The sequence below is a fragment of the Dioszegia hungarica genome, assembly GCF_025882075.1.
Source record: "Dioszegia hungarica strain PDD-24b-2 chromosome Unknown MKK02contig_2, whole genome shotgun sequence".
In the NCBI taxonomy this organism is placed as follows: domain Eukaryota; kingdom Fungi; phylum Basidiomycota; class Tremellomycetes; order Tremellales; family Bulleribasidiaceae; genus Dioszegia; species Dioszegia hungarica.
The window spans coordinates 1,324,472-1,344,997 of NW_026515766.1; the positions used below are offsets into that span (position 1 = coordinate 1,324,472).

The window sequence follows — 20,526 nt, forward strand, 5'->3', positions numbered from 1 at the left end:
GTCAGTAGAAGCAAGATAAAGCGGCGATATGAGCAAGATTAGGCTTGTTGACATGCCGGATAGGCCGGATAAGGAAATTACCGGAGAATACCTCAGAATACCTCCGCGGCGGCGGCGTCGACGCTTGTGACGTCGATCACCCCGGCTGATCTACAGTTTGTCACTGACATGCGCTCATGAACAGCTGTACAATATGTGGCAGAAAGGAAGCTGGCACAGCCTCGCCTCCCCGCCATGCCTGCACTGAGCAGAAAAGAAATGGGACTTGACAAGAACGACCATGACTATTGACATTTTACCCAAAATTCACAACTATGCGGGCAGCTGCAGTCTACCGTTCCTATATACAAGAGAGAGCGAAATCAAAGTAGAGAAGGAGGAAAGTCTAGGTCGAAACAGAACTATCGTCCATACCCTTGAGCCACTGGGTGGTGCTGCGGGGTGTCCATATGACCGGACGTGTCAAAGTTTGGGTTGTACACGTTGTTGGTCGGCGGGAAGGGGAAAGATGGGCGGTGCCTGCTGATCAGCGCTGATCATTCCGCGTGCAGTTGAAACTTACCATCTCGGAGCAGCAGTGTACTCGGTCTCGCTAGCCTGACTCATCTGGCTAGCTTGCTTCTCCATCTCGACGCCGGTGTTGCCCATGCCTCCGCCGGCCATCTGCTGCATGTGAGCAAACGGCATGGCGAAGACCGGTTTCCCATCCTGACCGAGAGTCGAGGGGGTGTACGGCCGAGAGGTGGGGAAGTGGGTGGTCGAGGGAGAGTGGTTGGTTTGTTGATAAGGCGAGGAGACGTGACGGCGATAAGGGTGATGGAAGTTGGGGTGGGGAAGCTGGGCGGAGGGAGGGTACGATGGGCCGGCGCTGTTCTGCGCCTTTTCGAGCACAGCGGTACCGTCCGACTTGATTCCGACGACACCCTCAAAGTAGCCGTCCTCGTGGGAGCTGCCACTATCGGGGTCGCCTCGCAAGTCGGCACCTGACATGCCCTGCTCGAGTCCGAGTGGCTCCTCGAGCGGAGCCGCAACGGCGATACTTCGGGCCGAGCTCTGAGCGGCGAGCTCATTGGGCGTGACGAGGATCTGCTGATCGCTTGATTGACGGGGGGGGAGGGAAGTAAGCGGTGGAGGGGCAGACGGGTGACCATAACCCATGCTGGAGGAAGGGAAATGACCGTCAACCGGGGAATGGTTGATAGCGGGGGAAGGGGGCGAGAGACCGGGCGTGCCGTTGATTGGGAAGAGTGGAACTGCAAATTAGCCACAATCCCGCAAAAGGCCTAAGAACCTACTGATTGGCGCAGTAGCTCCATCTTCGCCTCGACATCCCTTAACAAGCCAATGTCTACGAAGAGCATCCTTCCGCGAGAAGGTCTTGCCGCATTTATCGCATCCGAACGGTTTGACGCTCAGGTGGATCCGCTTGTGTCTCTTGAGATCGTGGTTCCGATTCTTTCTCGTCAGCCAAGTCCGCTCTGAATCTCCGAAAAAATCACTTACAAAGCTTTGGACACATTCATCGCACTTAAACGGCCGATCCACGAGCGGAAGACGGGTAGAGAAGGGAGCATAGGCCCCGGTACTGACTGGCTGACGCCCGATGTCCATATCTGCCATACCGGTGATGACTGACGCGCTGACGTTCCGATGCATTTGAGGAGGGGGGTGCTGATATTGCTCGTATGGCGCGCCGAGGGGTGGGTGAGACATGGGGTGAGGTTGGTGAGGGTAGGCGGAGTGATAAGGGTGATGGGGGTGCTGCATAGCGGAGGGGTACGAAAGTGAGCGTGGCATATCGGCTCCGCCCGGTCCGGGAGGTGGCTGACCGCCATAAGGCCCCGCGTAATATTGAGGGTACATGCTGCGTTGGGGCGATTGCTGGTGCATTTGGAGTGGGGAATGCTGGGGCTGGGCGCTACCGTTATATGAGAGCTGCCGCTGGTAGGGATAGCTACTGTCCGAATGGGCGTGGGCGAGAGCGGGGGATGTGGCGCTCGGACCCTCCGAGGCGGGTGCTGGGCGTGGCATATGGGATTGGAGGGGTGATCCCCGCGGTGTTCCGTTGGAAAATGATCGAGCACCCATCGGGACGCTGCTGGGGTATGCGCTACCCGGGTAGGTGGGGAAGCTGTTGTGGTGGGGAACGGGAGGCGGCTTGGGAGGGTAGGCCTGATATTGGGGATTGTGGGGTGGTGGTTCCGAGTGATGGAGGGGGAGGGGAGGTCGGCTCAAGCTTTGTTCGCTTGGAGTTGAGGATAATGGGGGTGGGGCAAAGGCAAAAGGTGATGCCGAGGCAGGAGGGGAGGTGGCTGCGCTCGTGGCAGGGTAGTGGACTGGAGGTGGCGGAGGGGGTTGGGCGGTGTACTGCTGGTGCGAATCAGCCAAATTTCGCGAGATAAATGAGTGCGAGTAGGAAAATGAAGGTCAACTCCAAGCGATGGAGGATCGGGAGGGGAGAGAACCAGACTTGCGGTACCCCTATCCCGGCAGGCGGAAAGGAAGGGATGGGATGACACGAAAGGAAGGCCCCAGCATCGCCAAAGTGGCTACCGAGCGGCATCACGAAACAGGAACGAGTGATTGGGAACTTGAATCAAACTGAATTTCCGCCTGTCATCGTCCCGATGAGGTTAGAGCCGTGCCTGTCCCACCCATATTGCGGCATGCTCTCAAAGAGGAGGGCCCCGTTTCGACCTCCCCCGCTCATCCCTTGCGCGCACGGCTCTTCCCCGCCTCTTGTGTGTGTGGCAGACCCGGAGACAGAGTTTGGTACCATCCGCCACAGCCGCAATAGAGTTATCGAGACTCACTTGTTGCTCATTCCGACTGCGTTCATCCTCCTTGCCTTCCTGCCCTCCCTGCAGGTACTGAGCGTGTTGCCCGTCCATCGCCAATCTTCAAAATGGAAAGAACGAGATCGCCAGATCGAGCCGTAATAAGGGAAACGCAGAAAGGATCGCCGTCAATCCCGAGGCGACCTGAGGGCAGTTTGCGACTGGGCGCCGAAGATGGAGGTGATTTGGCCGGGCGGGAGGGAGGTGAGTTTGAATTACTCGATGGATTGGCAGGGAAGTGATATGCCCGGATGTGAGATGCGCTGGGGAGGGAGTTGCGTTGGGCTGGGGAGATTTGCACGGCGGGTGCGATTCTGGATGTCCGACGATAGGCTGCGGCAGGGAGCTGCCTGGAAGCAGTCTCCTTTGAGAGTGGGTTGTCGTGTGCGCCGGGAAGCGTTGTTGACGTTTGTCTCCTTTCCTTTCCTGCTTCTCCCTATCCCCTCTTTGCCAGTCTCCTCGTTGGACCGCGTGGAGGCCGTCTGAGGTCGAGGGAGTCGTTGGCCTGGATAATCCCAAGCTAGGCGAGTGAGATGAAGTGGTCAATCTAGTCACAGTACAAGGTAAGTATCGACAAGCAAGAGATGGACAGCTACAGAGGACAGGCATGCAGCAGCAGCAGGTGGACAAGGCGCGGATCCCCCTTATTTTGGGCGTTAACTTTCCCCTTGATCGCTTTCTCGCCCCTTCCGTCGTGCGCGCATGCTCACCGCCGAAGGGTAAATATAAGCTTGATCTGATCCTCCTAACAACAGTTAAGAAAATCCTCTCATCTCACGCCGTTCTCTACCGGCCTTCACCCGGCACGTCACCCAGGGCAAGATGACGCGATCGACTGCTGGACAAGGTATCTCATGCGAAGTAGACCCTGGCTATCCTGTGCCTGGCCCTGTCGTTTCAAGCTAACGAGCGCTTATCGGAGCCTGCAATTCTTATTAGGTTCTCTCTCTAATGCGAATTCAAAGACCTTGGAATTGTCTGGGCCGCATTGGTCTTCTCATTAGCTTCTTGTGCTGCATCTTCAGTCGCCAGCGAAAGGCTAGTCGGGCGAAGAAAACTCTACCTGCACTGCTCTCGCTATGGCCTGAACCTTTCTCATTCCCGCACGATGCTTGCCCTATACAACTGAATCGCCAATAGGATAAGGTGCCGGCAAAGCAACAGAGAAACACCGGAAAGAGGAAAGCGAGAGATCTCGCGAGACGCGCATGGTGTCTGACATTTACGCTATCATTCGTAAGTCCTGTCTCTGCTCTCGTGCTGTGACGGAGGTGGTTGCATTATAAGCATGTCTCGGAGATACAATGACCTCATACGACGAGGTGGGTCGCGGGAGCTAGTGAGCCAGAGAGGGCGCAGGAGAGGTGCGACGCGTCGTGCGGACTGCGAGAAGGAGCTGTGTTGTGAGGTTGGGAACTTGGATGAGGGTCGTCAACGCTGTCAGTGCCCAGGCTGTATCGGATACTGGCAAGACAGTTGAGAAGAAAATATGCTGACCCTCAGTAACTTATCTTATCTTATCTGTGCGCCTCAACACATGCACATCATGCCCAAGCCATCCCGAGATCCGGCTTAGGGCGCTGAATGAGGTGCCGGCGCCATGGCGCTTTACTCCGGCCCGTCACCCACTTCCCCACTTTGCTTCGCGGACTTTCGCATCTCACCTCCACACCGATTCTTTTGCTCCCTGGCGTCTCACAGCTGTCGGGTTCGGAAGCGGACTCCTCCATGCGGGCAGGTCTCAAGCTCAGGCCACAGTCCTGGATGGCCGGAAGTAGTCCCGCTTGGCCAATGTCAACTTCCTGTACTGTATGAGATACTTCAAAGCTCAAGCATATAGATGAGCGAGAGATTGGCCTCGCGAGATTAATAGAAAATGATTATATAGGGCTGACTACTGATTTACAAAACTAGATACCCTCTACCCAAACACCTCGATCATAAAGTAATACTCGATATTCGACCCATCCGCCCTTCCTCGCGCCGTCAACAACCTGCACCTATCCGCTAGTATTTCACCGACGACAGGCGCACCACAGTAGAACACCCCCACCTTGAACCGATCATTCTTCCCATCTCCATCCTGATCCCACCCCGTCTCGGTCCTATACCGCATCATATCGGCATAATGGTCATCGAGGATCCGCACAAAGTCGGGCCGGCCATAGTGCGTGGGGTTGATCAGGCCCGTGAGGGGTGACTCGGGGTGCTCGGGAGTCCGGTGGAGCTCGAGGAGCCAGCGGTAGATGTGCGTCGAGATGGATTTGCGTTTCTGCGTAACGTGCGTCCACATCCGAATATCGAGGTGGGGGTACGCGCCGGTGTGGGAGGGGTGTTGCCGGTGCCAGATCTGGGAGCGGGAGATGGAGTTGAGGAGGTCCGAGAACCAGTTGAGGTAGTTCTTGTCCCGTACGACCCAGTGGAAATCTGTCCGGCGGTAGTCTGCGGGAAAGTCGGCGGGGGCCATATTGCGCGCGCGGCTGGCTCGGGAGCGGGAGCGGGAAAGGGTGCGGGATACGGACCGAGTGAGGGAATTGAGGGAGACGGAGGAGGCGTTGCGGGAGTTGGAGGGAGAGGCATTGGCCGGGCTGGTGGTTGTGGGACCAATCACCTGTTTGCTGTCTTTGCTCGACTTGCGGGACTTCCCTGCCCCACGTGAGCCGGGCTGAGCTGACGAGCCGCCCTCCCCAGTAAGCTGACCCAGCTTCTCCCCTAGTTCCGCCTGTGCCTCCTCCTGCTCGCCTAATGTCCGCGCAGACCCCGCCGAATCCCCACTACCCTGCCTCCTTCCGCCTTTCTCTGCATCTCCGCCTCCCGCTGTGCCCATCACCTCCCTGTCCGTCGGTCCACCGTTCCTCTTGTTCTCCTTGACCTGCAGATCCGCCAGAATCCCACTGAAAGGAGTGACCCCGATCCCAGCGCCGACGAGGATGGTATGGCTGAAGTCGTAGAAACGCTGCGCGGGCGCCCCGAATGGCCCGTCGATCCCGACCTTGATCTCCGTCTTTCCCTTCTCCCCCGCCAGGCCCCGCACCTTTTTGGTCCAGTTCCCGTCCGTCTTGATGTGCAGCTGCATCTCCTTGTCGTCGCAAACGGACACGGTGAAGGGATGCCACTGAGCGACCGAGATACTGGGTACTTGGAGGAAGACGTACTGCCCCGCGGCGTATTTCCAGATCCGTGTTTTGGGAATGGTGACCTTGATTTCGACCGTTTCCGAGTCTAGAATCTCGATTGTAGCGGGGATACGCTGGAAGCCGACGCAGACCCGGATGGTGCGCTCGATGAGGATGAGGAGAGTGGGGAAGGCGAGGAAGTAGCCAAACATGGGCCATTGGAGGAGGTGGAGGGTACCGTGCGCCATCATGAGCCCGATGATGGGAAACATGAGGAGGTGGGCGAGCTGGAAGAGCTCATAGCTCCACTTGCGGACCGCCGGGAGGGAGAGGGCCGCGAGGATGTAGAATAATCCGAGTGCAGTGATCCCGGTGGCGCCAGGAAGGGACGCTATATAGTCTCGGTACGTCCTGAGTGGGCGGTTCGGACCGTAAAGCGTCTCGAGCGCCTGGGGCTGGTACGCGAGACCGCCCCAGACGAAGGAGCCGGAGAGATGCCCGATGGCGTGGATAGTGGCGAGAGCGAGGGCGACGCAAGACATGTAAATGTGGAATGTCTGCGAGAGATCCCAATTGATGAACCGGGAGACGTGGTAAGACCGACGGAGGGCGGTGGAGAAGTACCGGCTCATCGAGAGGAGGAGGAAGAAGAATGTCATGTAGAGACAACCCGCCGAGGTCTTGGAGACGACGACGCCCCAGCCAAGGGCGTCCCGATACTCCGTTTGAGTGAGATACTTGACGAGCTGCCATATACCAAAGGACGAGATGGCGAGGGCGACAAAGAGGACAAAGACGATCTTTGGACCGTGGACCGCCCAGTAGCTCCGGAATCGCCGTGCCCATCCCAGCTTCCGCATGTACTCCTTCTGCGACTCCTCCTCCGCCTCTTCCTGCTTCATCGACGGCACCTTCCAGGTCCGGATATGCGCCGCAAAGTCCTCCCGCGAGATCCGATCCGCCTGACTCCCGTACATCCCGCGCAGGAACGCATGACGTGCTGCACCCTCTTGAGATTCGTGGTTGATGTGATGGGGTTTAGGGTGGGGTGAGAGCTCGTCATTGACCGCATCGAGCTTCTTTTCCAGCTCCGAGTAGCTGATATGCCCGTCCTTGTTGTGGTCCAGCTCGTCGAGGAAGGCGGTGATCTCGTCCTCGGTGAGGGAGATGATCTGATCGCTGACCGCTGCGGGATTGAAGTGGGGATTGGACCGCATCCCCTCTGCAGTGAGTGACATGACGGGATAGGGCTGGAGGGGTGGATTTGGGATTTACGACTCCCTGCTCTAGGTCACACCTGAAACATCAGTCTCGCACTCGACTCTCTTCATAAGAAGAACGGTCTCACCTGTAGCTCCCCAGGATACGAGATGAAGAGTGGACAGTGGGCGATGAGATCCCCTTGTCCCCTCCTCCTTCTGTTATATACGGTCGACGGAGTTCCAAGGAGATCTTGAATCTTGAAAGGAACCTTGGACGCCCAGCCTTGGAATTGGAAAGGCCGAGCCTTTGTTACCAAATGTGAGGCAAGAGGCGGGTTTCATCTTGTTCACGAGGACAGCTATGACGTCACCATCAAAGGAAGGGCTTGGCGCCACTCTCGGTTGAACTCCGGCCGCCGGGATGGAGATTAGCAGGATTAGGCTATTGAGGATTAGCGGAAGCAATCTTATCATTAGGAAATTCAGCCAGGCACGCTAATGGGGATGGGTACAAAACTGACAGTTCCTTATCAGCCAGCTAGCTAAAAACGTCCAAAACTCGCCTATACAGTTCCCAACGCGCTCCGTACGCGTACCACCTTGTATCGCCCAAGCGCCCAAGCAGACACGCCGCCAGCCTGCGCAATTACGTAGAGGGGCTGTCATCGACACAGGACTCGTAGAAATCGCTCTTGAGCACAGACGCGACCGCGCGTCATACCTGTGTGTCCCGGAACTCTACTGGGAGGCTTGCACATCTGGTCGTCCTCCCGCAAAGACAGCAGCAGCAATCAACGACAAGATGCCTGCTCGCGATCCGGCGGCCTCGCCGAACCTTCCGGCCTCATTCCACGCGGCGTCTCCGGTACTGCCCACGCACATGCAACATCGCGGTAGCACTACCTCGCCAAACTCCTCTGGCTGGTCCGCGCGCAATGCCAATCTACAGCATATCGAATATGGGAGCCTGGGGAGCGGCGAGTCGCCCGGTCAAGATGGGCAGGGCTTTGTGAGCACCCTCCTGAGGCGAGTGAGCGGGGACAGAGGTGTGGGCGCTAGCAATCAGCCCATTGCGTACGCCCACCAAGGCGGCGAGGATATCGAAGAGGAGGACGAGGAAGAAGGATCAGGGTCGGGGTTTGTGAGGGGACCAAGTCGCAGAGAGAGCTTGGATCTTGACAAGTGAGTATGCCGGTGCTCTATTGTGGACAAACAGCTGACAGCTTAGCCGCGCGCGCAGCCCTACCGGCTCCTCAGCCTCCGATATCCGCTCGGCTACGAATCGCCTGGCGTCCATGCCATTCGCGCGGAATAGACGCCCTTCCGCCTCTGGCGCGGGCTCCAGCTCGAACTCTGGCGCCCACCATACGGAACCTTTCGAGCCAAAAGAGTACCGCTCTACCTCGCCCAGAACACAGCGGAGCGGACAGTCCCTCGGCTCCTTATCTTCCAATGGCTTCCATCGGCCAAAGCAGCCGAGCCACCTCAATGCGGTCATTTCGGGCGTCCAGGAGGAGAGCAGTCCTCCGGCTGGATCCAGTCTTCGAGCGGGGTCAGTCGGCGGAGGTCGGTCGGCCTTGACAGTCATGATGGAGCGGGAGCATGAGCGGCGGAAGCAAGAGGCGGAGGATGTGGAGCGGACCCCTGTGGTCAAACCGGCTACGTTGGCTCGTACCGACTCGAGCCTGACCGATAGCCAGGCTTCAGGCGAGGTCACACCTAAACAACATCGAGGCTCTTTGGCGGTGGAGACGGGCATAGATCCTCGGCCGTCAGATACGGCATCCGAAGCTTCAGAGCCGAATAACTCGTCGGCGCTGAGGCGATTCCTGGAAGGTGGAGTGGATGAGGAGGAAAGGCCGGCGGTGGATGAGAGTACAGCCTTACTGGGAGAGGGCGGGCTGCGGAAGCGGAGACCTGGAGCCTTTTCTCAGCTTGGCGAAAAGGTGCGGGAAGTCAAGCAAAGGGCGGCAAAGGTCACGCCGAAGGATGTGGTGAAGGCGTGCGTCACAGAACCAGTCAAGACGCTACCAAGTGTGATCTTGGGGTGTTTGTTGAACGTGCTGGATGGTGTCAGTTATGGGATGATCTTGTGAGTTGTCTCGCTACCTGTTCGGAGTGAAGCTAATTAGCAGGTTCCCAGCCAATTCGTACTTCGTTGATTTTGGCTCGCTCGGAGTATCGATGTTCTTCGTTTCGTGAGCTGGACCTTCTCTGAAGCGGGAATGAGCTGACCTCTCAGATGTATAGTGTCACAGCTCGTCTTCACCCTTGGCGGCTCCATTTTCCCCGGTGGGAACGGAAGCATGATGATTGAAGCGGTACCCTTCTTTCACATCTTGATCAATACGATAGAGAGCGAGATCGGCGACGATGTGAGTTGGACTTCGGGGATCACTAGGCACATCAGCTGATATGCTAGGATGCCGCTATCATCGCGACCACCATGGTGTCGTTCGCCTTCAGCTCCATTCTCACTGGTTGGTCCTTTCCCATCTCTCGTACATAGAGTAAGCTGACAGTCAGGTCTGATCTTCTTCGCTCTGGGAGCATTCAAACTAGGCGGTCTGATCGGATACTTCCCACGGCATATCCTTGTTGGGTAAGCTCAATCCCGTCGTGTAGTCGTCCCCAGTTGACCACCCAGATGCATCGGCGGAGTCGGGATCTTCCTTGTTGAGACCGGCCTCGAGGTCTCCCGCGGGCTCAAGGAAGAAGGCTTCGAGTACACCCTCGCCACTCTCCGCCTTTTCTTCGACTCGCCGCATTCCATCCTTCTTTGGACATTACCGCTCTTCCTCGCTATCCTCCTCCGCGTCATCACCCATTTCTTTCACCATCAACTCATCTTCCCCGCATACTTCTTCCTCATCCCCATTGTCTTTTACATTATCATCGCAATTGGAGGATGGAGCTTTGCAGAGTTGAGGGAGGCGGGCTGGGTGTTTGATGTTGGGACAAAGTCGCAGGCTTGGTGGAAGTTTTACACGCTGTTTGTGAGTGTTCCTACGTCGAATTGATGGCATCGGAGCTGATAAGCAGGACTTTACCAAGATCAACTGGAGTGCTTTCTGGGCGGCTATGCCGACACAACTCGCCCTCGTCTTCTTTGGTATCCTGCATGTCCCGCTCAACATCCCCGCGCTGGGCGTCACGCTAGGCGAGGACAATGTCAAGCTCGACCGAGAGCTCGTCGCGCATGGATTCAGCAACTTTGCTGCAGGTCTGGCTGGGACTGTCCCGAATTACCTCACCTACGTCAACACTGTTCTCTGTAAGCCCATCAGCGATATCTTGACGATCGTGACCTCAAGCTGACCCCGCAGTCTATCGAGTCGGCGGCGGATCCCGACTTTCGGGAATTATGCTCGCCGTCGCTACTATGGCCATTCTCTTTGTCGGTCCGTCCGTCATCGGCTACTTGCCCGTCACGCTCGTCGGCGCGCTCATCTACGTTCTCGGTCTGGATCTCGTCATCGAGGCTGTCTGGGATACAAGGAACCGCGTCAACCGGTCCGAGTATATCACCATCTGGGCCATCGCGATCGGGATGACTGTGTAAGTCCGGCCAGGTCATTTGCCGCAAGTACTGCATAGGCTGGGAGCTGATAGTCTAGTTGGGACTTTGTGATCGGACTGCTCTTCGGTATCATCCTCGCCTGCATCTTCTTCGTCGTCCAGAATTCGCGAAGGCGGCCAATCCGGGTCGTTCTCGATGGCGCTACCGCCAAGAGTACCGTCCGCCGACCACGAAGCCAGCGGGCATTCATTCAGCAGATCGGTTCCCAGACTTGCATCATGAAGCTACATGGGTTCCGTAAGTCCCTTCCCTCTGACTCTCATTCTAGCTGACCCCTCAGTCTTCTTTGGTACCATCACCGCTGTCGAGGCTGAGATCCGCAATCTGCTCGAAGCCGCTATATGGGCCCACAATCCCATTCGTTTCCTCATCATCGACTTTGCCCTCGTCTATGGTCTAGACTTCTCCTCGGCCGAGGCGTTCGTCCGGATCCAACGACTGCTGGCGGCCAAGGACGTATTGCTCATCCTGTGTGGGGCGAGGCCAAATGGGCTCGTGCAGACTGCGCTGCAGATGGTGGATCTGTGGGCGGATCGAGAGGGGACGAGGGTGGAGGTGTTTACGGGTCTTGGGGATGCGCTAGAGTGGACGGAGAACGCCTACCTGTGAGTTCCAAGCTGATCTCGCCGGTATGATCCAGGACTGACCCTGCAGAACCGCATTCTACGAGAACCAGCAAGCCGACGAGGCCAAGCCTGTACCGACCATAGACTTCCCCAAGGTCGCGAAACCGCCATTCTCGCTTTCCGAGTCGTTCTCGCAGAGCCCAAGGCGGGCACATCTGGCCAGGGCCGGCGGCGATACTCTACCTCAATGTAAGTCCTATATCTGCTCGTATGGTCTCGAGCTGACGAGCTAGTACCCGTATATCAAGAAGACGACGACGACTCTGAAGAAACCATTTCGGAAGACCAACCCCTCCCTCTCCTCATCCAGACCTTCGCCTCCTACCCCGATTCCCCACCTCTCCGGTGGTTCGCTCAGCTCACACCCTACTTTTCGCGCGAGACTGTCACCGCCAACCAACTCCTCTGGACCCAAGATGACATCGCCGACGCCTTATACCTCATCGAGATCGGCTCCTTGCGAGCCACTTACGACCACGGCCACGAGCACACGAATGATCTCCGGGCGGGCACGGGCGGGATCCAAGAGACGATGGTCGCTGGGACAGTGGCGGGTGATTTGAGCATGTTGAGCGGGACGCCGAGGAATGCCACGGTTGTTGCGGAACGGGATGGGGTTGTTTGGAGGTTGGATAAGGCGGCGTTGGGGCGGATGGAGAAGGATATGCCGGAGGTGGCGAGGGAGTTTATCAAGATTGTGTTGAAGGGTGAGTCTGGCTTGTGGATTTGCAAGGGGAGGACAGAGCTGATTAGGTAGCGGTGGCTGAGGAGCATGATGTGCTTGCGGCGCATTTGATCGCTGTTTTGTCATAGATGGCAATGTTGGGCATGTTTGGGTATCTTGACGCGCACGTCTTCTTGACCAAAAGGAGGGCTGTATTACAAGTACACGTGTAGTGATATGCATAGACACAGCATACTGATCGGCACTCACCTTGATACCGATCTGACTGCACAGATGGCTTGGAGTCATACATCAATCCTCGTTTGAGAGTCATGCAGGCCTCATTCACCAGGCAAGCGAGACGATGCATATTCACAGCAGTACAAAGGGGCTACATCGAGTTCGACCTTGGCGTCTCAACCCCGTTGATCAGGCGAGAAGTGATGAAGGTGAGATAGTGGAGACATGTAGCAAGCGGACGGAGACCAACATCATGATCCTTTGGGTTTCTGCAGTTCCGTCTGGACGAAGGTCGCTGGTCGAAATTACCGGATACTTTCCTGTCCCACTGTAACATCAAGCTCTTTCCTTCTACACATCCTCCGCCCACTCGCTTCTCACCCCACTCACGCCATCCGACACAAGCTAACTGAGTCCCGCAACCCGCTCTCGCATTCCCGCTCAACATGTCTACTGTCAACTTCCCCGCTTACGAGCTCGACACCGTTCCCCTCGCGCCTCATTCTGCCCCAGTCAGCGGTTCGGAGGGTTCATCTGCCGTGCAAAGCACCGACGGCGACAGGTCCGCTCGCCGGTAGCACACTCACGAGTGCCCCGATGATCTCGAGGCTCAGAACGATCGCGGCCACGGCCAAAAAACAACCAGGGGGAGCAATGACCCTTCGAGAGCCACAAAGGTCACGATGTCCATCCTCCTTGGCGTCGCGGGTCTGGCGATGGTCTGCGGTCTGGATCAAGCGCTCTCTCCCACCCACGGATCCAGCGGATCCAATACCATCGCGTACACTATCTCAACCTCACAAGTTGCATCGGTGACGACGGACTGGCCGGGTGGGGCGGCGACGGCAGACTTGCCGACTCCTTCGTTGCTCACCAGCGGCGGGTCTCTTGGGACGGTGGCGCCTCCTACAGCCACAGGCGCTTTCACAGGCAGTGAGGAGGGAGGCGCACTCTCGACCGCGACCCAAAGGCCCCTCACGGCCAATCGGAGCAGCAGCGGAGGGGCCTTCACTACCCTCGCCCCAGGCGTCGCTTTTGGGAACGATGACCTCTCCAGCAAGCTCTCTCAGCTGTCCGCAGCAGGCGAGTCGGCTTCCGCCATTGCGTGATGTGCGATGATGATCTGGTGGTTGAGGGGTTTCGCAAGTGCCACGTCAGTTGCCCATCTGTTGACAGGGGAGTTTGTTGATCATGCATTACTTACACACTGGCGCTGTGGCAGGGCTGACATATAGAGAGCAATCGACTGGTGCTCCTCTCATACGTTTCATCCCTTTGCGCGGTACAGAAGTCAAAGGACTGAGCCGCCCAGGGGGTGTAGGGGGTGCATGACGGCTGGCGCGCTCTGGGGCATCGTCTTCAGCGATTCTTATCCTGCTCTCTTTCACTCTACACTGTCATCTCTGCCCTGCGATACAGAAGCCAAGTATAACGGAACTAAGCACCACTTATCCGTGACCCGTAAGTTTCCATTGGGGCATCTGACGAGCTAGCGGCAAGTAACTAACAGGATAGAAATCCTGCAAAACAATGTCCAGAGACAGGCCATCGGCGGTCGTGGCGGACAAGACCACCTCAAACGTCGAGGCTCAAAACGAGGACCGTGCCAAAACGTATCTCGGTCTGACAAAGCGTCAGATCGGGTACATCGCTCTCGGCGTCACCTGCCTCCTACTAGCCGGAGGGATGGTATATGTGTTCACTACGTATGGGGACAAGTCGGGAGGCTCGGAAGAGTCAGGTACCGAGTAGTCTCTCCGTACCTGGAGCATGCAGAGAAGAGTAGCTAGAAATGCCTACTGGAGACACGACAGGTGGCGAGCGGTAAAGAACACGCCCGTACTAGCCTAGGCGAGAGATCGTGGTCCAGGATGCATGCAGGGTGGCGAATTCCGATGAAGTTGTTCCGAGTACGAGGCTCGCGCTTGTCAGGCGACGAGAGGTTGGATACTACTGCACACGTAGGGTGAGCGGGATTAGGAATGAAGGGTACTCCATTCCCTCACGCGTTTCGCCCCTTGTCAAGTGTGACTTGTTTTGCCCATTGTCTGTATCAAAGGATCAGGCTGCAAGCATTGCAAATGCTGTCGCTGGAGGCGGGGTTCTCTAATTTCGCTGGGCTGTGACCCCTGTGTATGTGTCGCTGTCTCCCAGAGTCCCATACCCCCTTTATCTTTGACCTTCATCCTCAGTCCCGGCATACATAACATCAAGACTATCATCGGCCGCTCCACGCACGCACGCATACACCACACCATCACAAATCCAGTCCCTCCCATACCTGTGAGGATGCGCTCTAGTACCTATCAGGCGTGCAATCCGTTCGAAATGGATACTCTACCACTGACAGTGAACGCCGCGCCGATTGACGGCGCCACACCGAGCACCCGCGGCGGTGAACACACCGATTCAGACCCGCATCCGGTCGACCTGGAAAGCCAGGTACTGGCTGCGGCGGACGTCGCCACAACTACAAGCAATTACGACGGCCGTACTCGATTCACCGTCCGCAAGTGCGCCATCGTCTCGCTATTGGCAGCCGCAGGGATTTCCTTCACGATCGTCGCGGGAGCAGGTTTGGTTGGGAGTTTCACCCCTCGCACAGATGCCCCAGCTTCGGATCGATCTGCGCATCCAAGTACAAACGCCGTCGCTGCGTGGTCGACGCCCACCCCAGGTCTGGTTGCGAATGTGAGTGGGGCTCAACAGCAGTCTTCAGCCACGGCAAGCCTCGGTACGCAGGACGACGGGACAAATGGAACGACCAAGACGATAACCAGACTGGCTACGCCGATGCCATCTGTCGCGCTTGGCTCCGGCGAGCAAAGTGGTTGAACAGCTACGCGAAGTAGTATAGCTGATTAGATGGGGGGCAGGTAAATGATGTATGCACATGTCTCTGAGCGGAATACATAGCATGGGGTGACGTCCATAATTTCTCGTGCTTGCGCCTGATCAGAGCGCACACTCTTCTCTGGTCATACAGGTCCAGGACATACAGGTCCTAGCCTAGTACTTAACACCGCTTCACCAGAGTCGACGGGTGACCATATCAAGGGAGATTAGACCTGCAGCACTTCAAGGTGGTTTGAGCTCCTTGCTGGAGCCATGACGATAAAGGGTTATGAATCTGACCGTGTGAGCGGGTCTCGAAATCAGGTCGATGGATCCCCGAAGTCGTCACTATCCCCTTGCATATTTCTCTCATTCTTCACGCAGCTGTACTATCAACCGCATGACCAACATTCCTACCACGCAACACTCAAGCATGACGAAATCTCCCACCCACGAGACGTCAGGCTACGAGCTGGAATCCGTCGAGCCCCTCAACGAAAGCGCTGCCTCAATTGCCGGCGCCAGTGACCGTCGCAGCGCTGGCGGTGCATGGAGGTCCCGCGCTTCAGACCCAGAATCCCGGGGCCCATCAAGTCAGCCACGTTCAACCTTCTGCACGCGGAAGATTGCCATCGGCTGCGTGGGCTTCGCGGCCCTTGTCTCATCTCTGATCGCGGCAGGTGCTGTCATCTCAACCAGGTTGCAGGCCAACAATTCGATTGTGTCCGCGTCCTCAGCTACTTCGGCGACTTACGCGGACGGCAGTCCCATGGCCACCCCAACGCTGAACTCGATCACCCCAACAGTGACCAGAGGATCAGAGTGGCGGCGCTCGATGAGCCCCCCTACAGTGTCATTGCCCACCAGGTCCCGCGCCGGAGACAGGTCCAGTGACGGTCTGGGGAAAGAATTGGCCGAGCTGGCCGCAGCGGGCAATGTGGCCGAAGAAAACGTGTGAGCCAAGATGGAGCGTCGAGAGTCGTAGCGGTCGTCCTGTAGAATGATATTTGTTACATGTACTGGGTCTTTCGATGTGAAGGCGATAGTGAGATTGTCCCCACATGCTTGACCGATGTTACTGAGCATCGATACATATATGCGCCTGGTCACTGATTCAGCGGCTCGCTTGATGATTCAGTCTAACTTCATCTGCGAATGCAGAGTCAAAGTTGCGCTTCCGTCTCTGCGCCATGGCCTGGCAAGTCATCCGCCAGCTCTGTGCGGCTGCAGCTGACCGGCTTGCCCGGTCTCCTCTATGAGGATTAGAGGATAATATGACGGACCCACGAGGTGCGTACGCTAGGGGACCAGGAACAAAGGTATCAGTCACGACACACCGTCAAGAGGTGTCAGCTCCTTGCGACAACAGCTGTCAGTGTCAATGGTGGACGTAGTCCTTTGATAGCGAGGCGGTGCGAGCGGAGTCTCGACAAGAGCGTCAGTAAGGCCTAGGACGTTAGTGGGTCCCGTGCGCATACTCGATTCTGTCTCTTTCATATCATCATCTCCTCCACCCACCCACCCATCTCTTAATCTCTTTCAGCCATCTACCCTCCCCTTGCTACTTTCTCTCCACCGTGCCATAATCGAACTCTCCCAAGACCCCTCCCTACGCGCAGCACACAAGATCCCCTCTCCCATGTCTCTTGCCGCCACCACTGAACCCATCGCGCTCGTCACCTTACCTGAGGTACGTATACCTGAGGCAGCGCACACTCGTGGCGGTACACACTCGATCGCAAGCCAAGGATCCGATGACACCGCCGTGAACCTTGACGACGCCGACGCTGAAGGTCAATGGGAGTCATCGAGGCGTCTGAGTCTGGAGTCCGACGGCGGCGATGACTGGTACAGATCAGGGCATATCACACCCAAATGGAAAACAGGCCTATTCGTGGCAAGTCTGCTCGCTGCTGGCGGTGGTTTGGGGGCTTTTTACGGTTACGTCTTCACGAAACCCGACCAGAAAAGAGGCACCTCAGACACCCCTGTCACAGTCTCGATCACATCCACTCCTGACATCATGAGCGTACCCACTCCGACCGTCACCGGCGTAACGACGTCGACAACGTCAGATCTTGATCCGGTCTCGGCGTCCAGAGTGCCCCTGCCGTTCGGCACTCCTGCCCCCTCTACACTCCAGAGCATCGATTGGGCGAACCCAATCAACATCCTGTCGACGGTGGGGACGCAGTCAACAGCGGATCCGACGATCACGGTGACGCCGACGATGCCCGTGCAGGGAGGAGAGGCCTGATCGGGTGTGTCACGATGGTCAGGCAAGTGAGAGCGCCAGGAAGTTAGGTGTATTTGTACTAGGCACATGAACATCAGCATGATATAGTCGAGAGTCGGAGTCGCGACACTTCTTTCCCGCTAGCGAGTATTCCGCACATATCAGTGAGACCTCCATCGTATGGTCTATAAACCCAGGTCTGAACCTCAATCTACACCTTGGATCGTCGTTAGGCCCGGTCGCTGTCAACGACCTGTCGGGTCCTTGGCCGGGTTTCACAACTTCCTTGATACCATAGTTCACCGCCGAGGCCTCTGCATAAAGATCCAAGATCAAAGGTGGCGTACCCTGCTTGTACGACCGAGAGATCCCTGCTCATTGTGATATCAGTCGTGATCAGTCATCATCAAAGGATACGTAGCCGGTCATCGAAGCCTGGGATGGCGTGAGCGGGCTCCGAATGCCCGTCCACAGTGCAGAAGAGGACTAAGGCTACAGGAGACCCCCTGACTCTGGCAGTGCTTGCTCCTTGCCGATCCAAACTCTCGTTGATATCAGCTCGATCGCTCCGCCGGCTTCACGACCTCCTAGAGCTCACGTTTGATAGATCTTCTCATCATGCCGTCTCTTGCGTACTTCCACAAGTCAGTCGGAGAGGACACAAATGACACCTTCGAAATGGGATCCGTCGCTGCCATTCCTATACTCCACTCTGCACGTACATCCGGCGGCTGGTCCTCCAGCGCCGGCCTCCTTGACCCCGCAGGCGATACGACACTCCTCACCGGTGACGCCGACGTCGAGAGCCGGAAAGAATCAGTCAACGCCCGGTCGGGACTTACCATTCGCCACTTTGTGACCCTTTTCGCCCTCGAGCTCCTGGGGTTCGGGTTGACCTACTCAATCTCGCGACCAGCCTTCTTGAGCACCTTTACTACTGGCCACCTCAAGTCGACGACAACTGAGACCAGCACACTAGTCCCGGCAGGGGCAACGTCAGCGTCTCCTACGAGCTTCCTGTCCAGCGTGCCGCTGGCATTTGGCACTCCAGCGCCATTGGGAACCAAAGACATCGACTCGAATGACCCGACCAAGATCGTGAGTGAGCAAGGGACAGGAAGTCCGACAATCACGGTCACCCGATCAGTATAGAGATATCTTGTATCGGCTTCCGGCCGCGACGGTGAGATTTTGAGCTATGAGCTGGACACCAGTCTAGGTTAAGGGAGATCACAACATGCATGTTCAGTACTGCTTTGCCTCACTCTTCCCCTGAGCCAGATATCAGATATGAGATCAGTGCACGTCAGTCGTTACCTACCGTGACGGTCTATACATCCGCGTCTAATATACCTATACCTTACCCTAGCCCGTACTCTTAAAGCCCTTACAACCCGTCCGTCAGCTCCTCCGCCGGTTTGCCTTCCCAGCAGATCCGATAGACATTCGTGAAGAGCGGGTACGCGTCCACCCTGTTGCGTGCCTTGAGGAAAGTGTTGATCTCTTTGGCCTAGACGAGGTCAGCTATCCCTCTGTGGTGGCGGGATCATGAAGTGGACGTACAGTATGGATACCTTGCAGCTCTATCGGAGTCAGCTTGATCCCCTTTCGAACTTAGACGCGGGAGAGGTGGAAGTAGCTCACTTTGGCCATTCAGCATCTCTTTCTCCAGCTCTTCGAACGACTACAACGTCAGCTTAGCGCTCCAAGTGACACGCGTGGGACAGCTCACCCTCTTCTCCTTGACGAAAGCCGTAGCGACCTTCATGTTCCGTCCACCAAGGCCTATATCGTCAGCTCTATGCTCAGAACCTCTTACTCTTCCAGGTGCTGGCCAACTGACAAGAAGTGATAACGTCCGCCACACCCGCCGATTGCTCCAAGAATGTCTCCTCCTTGACCCCTTCGAAGAATTCCTGGCAAAACGACTTCATCTCCATGAGACCGATGCGCATGATCGCAGCTGTCTGTGTCAGCTATGTCGCTTTATCTGCTTGCGTCAGGTATGGGAAACGCACAGCTCACCTTTCGAGTTGTTTCCCCATTCCAACCCGTCTGCAAGACCCGAGCCGACTGCGACGATGTTCTTCAGGGCGCCACAGAGGGAGACGCCGGCGACCTGACTTGTCAGCTAATCCACTCGTCCATCATCGGTCGGAGGTGGTTAGCGGACATCGTCAACGATCGATACGCGGAACTTTGGTGTGGCTAAAACAATCAGCTGATTCGAGCCCATCGTAAGTGCCTCAGCTCACTAAACAGCTTCTTCCACATATCACCATCCTCCTTCTTTCTCACTCCAATTGTAGTCTCAGAGAATCGATCCCTCGCTACCTCATTCGCAATGTTGGCTCCGCTCAGTGCCGCACAGGAAATCTCGAGTCGCTCGCTGATAATGTCCGCGAAGAGCTTGATATCTGATCCGTTGACCTCGACACCCTAGACTGTCAGCTTACCGCGTGCCAGACCGCTAATTGGAGGGCATGCGTGAGCTTACCTTGGCTAATGAAACAGCACGGATCCCCTTCGTGACTTTCCCCTCCATCTGATCCAGCGTCTTCACAAGGACTGAGCTGTCAGCTGGGGCTAGACATCGATATGGCTAGCGAAGCTGACACTGATGAGGCATCACAAAGATAAGCACCGTCGCGCCCTTCACCGCCTCCCCGATGTCCGGGATAGCCACGACGTTCTCCCCCAACGCCACCCCGGGGAGATACTTCCGGTTCTCGTGCTCCTCATTGATGATCTCGGTCAACTTCTTGCCCTCGAACTATGACTATCAGCTGCTGGGATCTATGTTCGATTATAGCGACGGTAGCTGAATGCGTATAACATACCTCCTCCTCGAACACCCACATTTTGACCTGCTCATCAAACATGTCTGGGTTCTGCTTGACATTGTTGCCTGCGATTCGAGCGATAGCTGAACCCCTACCGTGTCAGCTCAGGCTCCATCATTGGCAACAGCATTCCAGACGCACCAGTTCCCAGACCCGACAATGGTGATCTTCTCTTTCCCCATACTGCTGAATGTCCGAGCGAAATAAGTTGGCCGAGAAGGACGAAGAGCTCGGACTGTGGATGATACGAGTGAGCGGAGTATCTTGGCGAGGCTTTATGCGACTACCAGGTCAGTAAGCACTTCATAGCTGCTTAATATGGGTCAGCAGATAGGACTGACCTGTGC

At 56.7% G+C, this 20,526-nt stretch overlaps 7 protein-coding genes across 7 annotated transcripts; 4 read left to right on the forward strand and 3 right to left on the reverse strand.

Moving 5' to 3' along the window:
• Positions 1–401: 401 nt before the first annotated feature.
• On the reverse strand, positions 402–2,891 carry MKK02DRAFT_39902 (uncharacterized protein; the record flags this gene model as incomplete). Its single annotated transcript, XM_053090833.1, has 5 exons — positions 402–519; positions 563–1,253; positions 1,296–1,455; positions 1,504–2,370; positions 2,814–2,891. 5 exons carry the CDS (start codon positions 2,889–2,891, stop codon positions 402–404), a joined length of 1,914 nt encoding a protein of 637 aa, XP_052949359.1.
• A 1,867-nt stretch (positions 2,892–4,758) lies between these two features.
• MKK02DRAFT_19354 (FAD-binding domain-containing protein) lies at positions 4,759–7,170 on the reverse strand (the record flags this gene model as incomplete). The annotated part of the gene is made up of 2 exons (XM_053086081.1): positions 4,759–5,478; positions 5,668–7,170. 2 exons carry the CDS (start codon positions 7,168–7,170, stop codon positions 4,759–4,761), a joined length of 2,223 nt encoding a protein of 740 aa, XP_052949360.1.
• Positions 7,171–7,957: 787 nt separating this feature from the next.
• Positions 7,958–12,174, forward strand: MKK02DRAFT_19541 (vacuole protein; the record flags this gene model as incomplete). The annotated part of the gene is made up of 14 exons (XM_053086108.1): positions 7,958–8,286; positions 8,384–9,247; positions 9,291–9,353; positions 9,398–9,530; positions 9,578–9,635; positions 9,682–9,757; positions 9,803–10,151; positions 10,198–10,429; positions 10,482–10,713; positions 10,773–10,972; positions 11,016–11,340; positions 11,390–11,550; positions 11,595–12,068; positions 12,119–12,174. 14 exons carry the CDS (start codon positions 7,958–7,960, stop codon positions 12,172–12,174), a joined length of 3,552 nt encoding a protein of 1,183 aa, XP_052949361.1.
• A 537-nt stretch (positions 12,175–12,711) lies between these two features.
• On the forward strand, positions 12,712–15,117 carry MKK02DRAFT_29617 (uncharacterized protein; the record flags this gene model as incomplete). Its single annotated transcript, XM_053087867.1, has 8 exons — positions 12,712–12,777; positions 12,844–13,370; positions 13,501–13,589; positions 13,688–13,726; positions 13,781–14,001; positions 14,080–14,231; positions 14,362–14,956; positions 15,046–15,117. 8 exons carry the CDS (start codon positions 12,712–12,714, stop codon positions 15,115–15,117), a joined length of 1,761 nt encoding a protein of 586 aa, XP_052949362.1.
• A 383-nt stretch (positions 15,118–15,500) lies between these two features.
• MKK02DRAFT_29618 (uncharacterized protein) lies at positions 15,501–16,359 on the forward strand (the record flags this gene model as incomplete). Its single annotated transcript, XM_053087868.1, has 2 exons — positions 15,501–16,054; positions 16,239–16,359. 2 exons carry the CDS (start codon positions 15,501–15,503, stop codon positions 16,357–16,359), a joined length of 675 nt encoding a protein of 224 aa, XP_052949363.1.
• Positions 16,360–16,739: 380 nt separating this feature from the next.
• On the forward strand, positions 16,740–17,357 carry MKK02DRAFT_29619 (uncharacterized protein; the record flags this gene model as incomplete). The annotated part of the gene is made up of 1 exon (XM_053087869.1): positions 16,740–17,357. One exon carries the CDS (start codon positions 16,740–16,742, stop codon positions 17,355–17,357), a length of 618 nt encoding a protein of 205 aa, XP_052949364.1.
• A 1,366-nt stretch (positions 17,358–18,723) lies between these two features.
• MKK02DRAFT_35091 (NAD-dependent glycerol-3-phosphate dehydrogenase C-terminus-domain-containing protein) lies at positions 18,724–20,361 on the reverse strand (the record flags this gene model as incomplete). Its single annotated transcript, XM_053089077.1, has 12 exons — positions 18,724–18,846; positions 18,900–18,919; positions 18,981–19,020; positions 19,069–19,121; positions 19,180–19,299; positions 19,362–19,455; positions 19,510–19,544; positions 19,592–19,775; positions 19,834–19,904; positions 19,953–20,109; positions 20,177–20,270; positions 20,321–20,361. The coding sequence occupies 12 exons, from the start codon at positions 20,359–20,361 to the stop codon at positions 18,724–18,726; spliced, it is 1,032 nt and encodes a 343-aa protein (XP_052949365.1).
• Positions 20,362–20,526: the final 165 nt, after the last annotated feature.